The sequence below is a fragment of the Tamandua tetradactyla genome, chromosome 14 (assembly GCF_023851605.1).
Source record: "Tamandua tetradactyla isolate mTamTet1 chromosome 14, mTamTet1.pri, whole genome shotgun sequence".
NCBI classification, from domain to species: Eukaryota; Metazoa; Chordata; class Mammalia; order Pilosa; family Myrmecophagidae; genus Tamandua; species Tamandua tetradactyla.
Window position 1 is genome coordinate 44,936,242 of NC_135340.1, and position 5,107 is coordinate 44,941,348.

A 5,107-nucleotide genomic window follows, 5' to 3' on the forward strand; every position below is an offset into this window, starting at 1 on the left:
AACAAACAGATTTCTTTTAGGTGTCAACACCTCTGTTTTCTCCTGAAATGGTAGTTTCTCTTACAGTATTTTCCTACTTCACCCTGTGGATATAGACTCAAGGATAATCTAGCATTTTAAAAAACCCTAACAGTAGATAGTCTCAAAAATGAAAAACGTCAGTATATCTATGCACATGGCAAACTGCTTGCTGACTGGTTAGCTGCTGCTAGTGCATCTGTTGATGTGGGTGATGCTGCTGATATGGGTGATGCTGCATGCTGAGCTCCGGTCTCTGTGAGTGAACCCTGATCACCACAAGGTGGCTACGCATTGCCTTCAAGACCCCCTTTTTAAAGATTCAATGACAGGGTGGGCCACAATAGCAGGCAGAGTTCCCGGTGCCTGCCCATGCAGAAAAAAGGAAAAAGCATAGGACTCTGCTCTCATTTCCAGGAGGTTTGACTCTTATAATAGATGATGGTGTCTTCTGAAGCTCAATCGCAGTCTGTTTCTCCTCAGAAACAAGTCATTAATTCCATGATGTTCCTTGATGTGAAATTACGTGCTAACATGGATTATTTTGATACAGTTTTAAATTTCTATTCTGAATCAGACTGTACTATGCTGATACTGCAAATAAAAATGAAAATAATTCAGGTGAGGGAAAAAATATGTTCTCATCTCTGATCCCATTTTTTTTTAAATGTTAGAATAAAGCTATTGATCCCACACATTAATTTGCCAGAAAATTCATTGAATATTCTTTCATGTCCCCAAAACCTTATAAAATTAGTGGCCACTGTTCATATTTTCTTTAATTTGTACATTTGCTTTTAATAATTTAGTAGCTTACCTGACTGAACTATGTGTATAAAGGGAAATGGCTTTAATTCATGGGATTGTGGACCAATGTGATTTGCAAAAGGTAAAAAGGTGTTTTTGTGTGTGTGTGTCAAGGTATATGTTAGTGGACTTAATATATCTTGTGGAGTATGGTTCATATAGGGTAAGTTGAATAGTTACCCTATAAGTTGAATAAGTTGCTTTTTGAACCCATTTAGTAAATTTGTTTTAATGATGTTAAGACAAATCTGAAGACTAAAATTTTTCTCAACAACAAAAAAAATCATGTGTAAAATAAAATTTAGGCCGCAAGAACTGGCATTTTACCAGGTATAGCACTTTGATGAACACCAAACCGGAAAAATACCAGAATTCCTTCTGAGGCATTGGACAAGCAGACCATTCAGACAATCACCATTTTTGTACCCACTGTGTGTTGAGAGAACTACCTTTTAGATAGTAGAGCAGAAAGAGAAAATTCAAATTTCTTAAAGATGCTGTGGTTCCTTTCTTGCATTTTTGTTTTAGTTTTGTGATTTTGATGAGTAATTTTAATTTCAAAATCCCCTGTGACTCCTAAAGAAAAAAAGCAGAAGCATGAAAAGTAAAATGTGGTGGTTTAAATTTTTCATGTAACAGCTTTTCTCACAGCCTAGCTTTTCATAGGCACAAGCCCCTAGACCTAAACTATCCTGACATTTTGATAAATAGATTTTAAGGATTTTTAGTGAGAGTTCTGGATATTTAAGTCTTTCTGCAGAACTCTCTGTAAATAAACTTTACCTAATTTTTATTTGAGTAAAGTACTTTAAAATTAATTAATTTTAATACAGGTTTTCTGACGTCTGGCACCATATTTACATCAGATTCAAAAGCTATAGAATCTACACATTTAATCTATTTGCATGAACAACTACGGGGAATTGAGTGCAGCTGCCAAAAAGTTTTTAGAATGTTAATGTGATAAACTTGTGTAAGCTAATATTAAACAACCTAGTTTGAAAATTGGAAAATTTTGAAATTTGACAAAAAATATTTAAACCAACAAAAGTTATTCTTTTGCAATTATTGATTCAAAAATGTTCCAATGTACACCATAAGGCAATGAACATGAAACCTAAAATAACATGGAGCATGAAGATATATTGGCTTGAAGTCAAAATCAAAAGTTAATTTACTTTTCTTTATGATAGAATTTTCTAACCTACAAAATGAGGAATCTATCAACATACAATATTGTTTTTGTCTTTTTTTTTCCACATGAGCAGGCACCCAGAAACGAACCGGGTCTCCGGCATGGCAGGTGAGAACTCTGCCTGCTGAGCCACCGTGGCCTGCCCCCAATTCTGTTTTGTGACTGAAATAATTTGGTCTGGAGTTCTAAAATTGTGAGGGATTCCATGATATTTGAAAATCAAAACCACAAAAATAAAATGTTCTCTAAGAATTTAAACTCCTAAGTACATTAAAATATTCCAGAAATGGGCAATTAAATTATCTAAACTTAGCAATCATTATTCACTTTCTATGAAATTATAAGATTGTTGACTTCCCCAAATTACAACTATTACCACACTTATTTCAGTAACATGGTCAAGGACGTTGATTATGTCTGTAAATTCCTATTTTTGTATAATTATTTAATAGATTGTCCTACTTGAAGTGGTTGGGACATGCACAAAGTAACAAGTATTCCCATCAGTTACTTAGGAGATGTTCTTCCAGCTCATGAGTTGACTACTCAGTCCCTTCATTGTCATCTTCGTGTCCTTGTTCCTTAATGTATAAATGGCAGGACTCAGGATGGGTGTGATCATTAAGTCCAAAATAGCAAGAAACTTATCTACTGGCACTGTAGGAAATGGCCATACATAGACAAAGATGCAGGGTCCAAAGAACAAAACCACTAAGGTGATGTGAGCTGACAGAGTAGAGAAGGCCTTAGACAAACCTGCTGAAGAGCATTTCCATACACTGAGCAGGATGAAGATGTAGGAGATAATCAATAAGAAGAAGGTGCCTATGGAAATGAACCCACTATTGGCAGTGACCATAAACTCCAGTGCATAGGTGTCTGTGCAGGCAAATTTTATAAACCAAGGAAGATCACAGTAAAAGCTGTCTATCTCATTGAGACCACAAAAAGGCAAGTGGACAACAAAAGCTAATTGTGTCATGGAATGGATGAAGCCAATAAGCCAAGCACCAGATAGAAGCAAAATGCACATCTGTGGGCTCATGATGGTCAGGTAATGGAGGGGCTTACAGATGGCCACATAACGGCCCAAGGCCATGGATATGAGCAGCACCATCTCAGATCCACGCAGGACATGAAGGACAAATATCTGCAGGACACACCCCTGGAATGATATGGTTCTCTGCCCAGAGTACAAGTTAGAAATTATCTTCGGAACTGCTAAAGTAGAAAAACACAAGTCAATAAATGAGAGATTGGCTAAGAGGAAGTACATGGGGGTATGTAAATGAGGATCTAAAGTCACTGTAAACCCAACAAGGAGGTTTCCTAGGACAATTGATACATATAATATAGTACATAAGGCAAGGAGTAAATGCTGCATTGGTCTATAGGAAGAAAGTCCCAAGAACACAAATTCGGAAACCTCAGAATAATTGGCATCATTCATTGGATTTGTGTTATCTGTGGAGGGAACAAACAAAAGTAATTTTATAGGAATGCACCACAGATCTGAAGTAAAAATCAACATTTTCAGAATGGAATCAGTAGTATGATTTGGTGTGTGTATATATAATATATATATATATAAACATCATAAAGACAATGGCCAAACTTTTGAGAATTATTAATCTAGTAAAACATGATAACAGGTCATTTAAACCTAAGAAAATTATAATTTTTACATTTTAGTGCATTTTAAAAACCATTAACATTTATTAATAAAATATATGTATTTTCATATAAAAACTATACATTCAAGATGAGCAGCATGTTATGTTAAGAAATACCACACAAGCTTGAAGAAAATGAAAGGATGATGTAGTAGGAGAAGAATTACTCTTCTTTAAACAAAAATCAAAACTATCAGAATAGAAGCAATTCCCAGAATGTGTACACCTGAAGGTACAATCTTTTTATTTTTACTATCATCTTTTTTCTTGTTTTATATAAAAAATGAATGATATATTTCACAGTTGATTAAGGACAGGGTAGGTCAAAAAATTAGAGGAAAAAGGAGAGAAGAGACAGATGCATAAAAAAGGGAGAAAAGAAAAATAGAGTAAGCAATTGACAAGTTCAAAGAAAGAAGAGAAGGCAGGCAGTCCTTGTGAGAGTAACCATGTTAGTGACAATCCTCTTTAAACTTTCTTAATGATCTCTACAAATTCAAACAAAAGTTCTCACTACTCAATATGCATATTTCTCCAGCCTCATATCTTGCCTCTATTTCTCCAGCCTCATATCTTGCCTCTATTTCTCCAGCCTTATATCTTGCCTCTCCCCTACACCACAAAATCCTCCAAATTCTAAGTGGGTAACCCAGAGTTAGCTTTTTTGCTTACATGCAGTTTTTTGGTTTGTTTTATATAATTTAACAAAAATGTGAATTCCTTATGTTCTGCTGAATACCTTAAATTTTATGTCAGATATCATGCATTAATTCTTCAAGGACAGCTTCTTTTGTTTTTCAGTATTTATTTGACTTTTATTCTTATATGTTCTCATGTATATTTTGCCAAAAAAAGTGTCATAATATTTACGATACTACTTTGCAATTGACATTGAATGCACTATCAGTCTAAGAGCTGCATAAAGACAGAAATAATATTTTATGCACAAATTCTGAGAAATAGTAAATTTTGAACAAATAGATCAATGGATGATGGAATAGTTAACTAATGGTATTTTTTTCACTTATATCTGTCCATAGAATGGCTAATTAAATTTCAGTCAAAAATTATTTTAGACTAGCAAGGTGAATGAACCCATCACAATATGCCCGTCACTTAGTCCAAAGCCAAAAAAAGAAAATCCAAAATTTAAGGACGTTTCATCTTAAAGCACAATATGAATCCAAAATTTGCTTTTGAAGAATACATGCATCTTTTTTAAACTGTCTTTTGAATAGCAGATCGCAGCTAATAGTCATTTCTCATTGAAAATGTACAGTGATAAATTAGAAAACAAAGAGATGTAACTGTGTAGAGCTGTTGAAGCCCACTCTACTAAGGCAGTTGCCCTCAGGGTCCAATGAATAATTTCTTATGTCTTGGAGGTGTAGGGGGGGAAATAGAATGGGGTTGG

The 5,107-nt window shown here is 34.6% G+C and overlaps 1 protein-coding gene across 1 annotated transcript; it reads right to left on the bottom strand.

The window, feature by feature from the left end:
* Positions 1-2,531: 2,531 nt before the first annotated feature.
* Positions 2,532-3,470, bottom strand: LOC143655068 (olfactory receptor 4F6-like). Its single transcript, XM_077126615.1, has one exon. The coding sequence runs from the start codon at positions 3,468-3,470 to the stop codon at positions 2,532-2,534; it is 939 nt and encodes a 312-aa protein (XP_076982730.1).
* Positions 3,471-5,107: the final 1,637 nt, after the last annotated feature.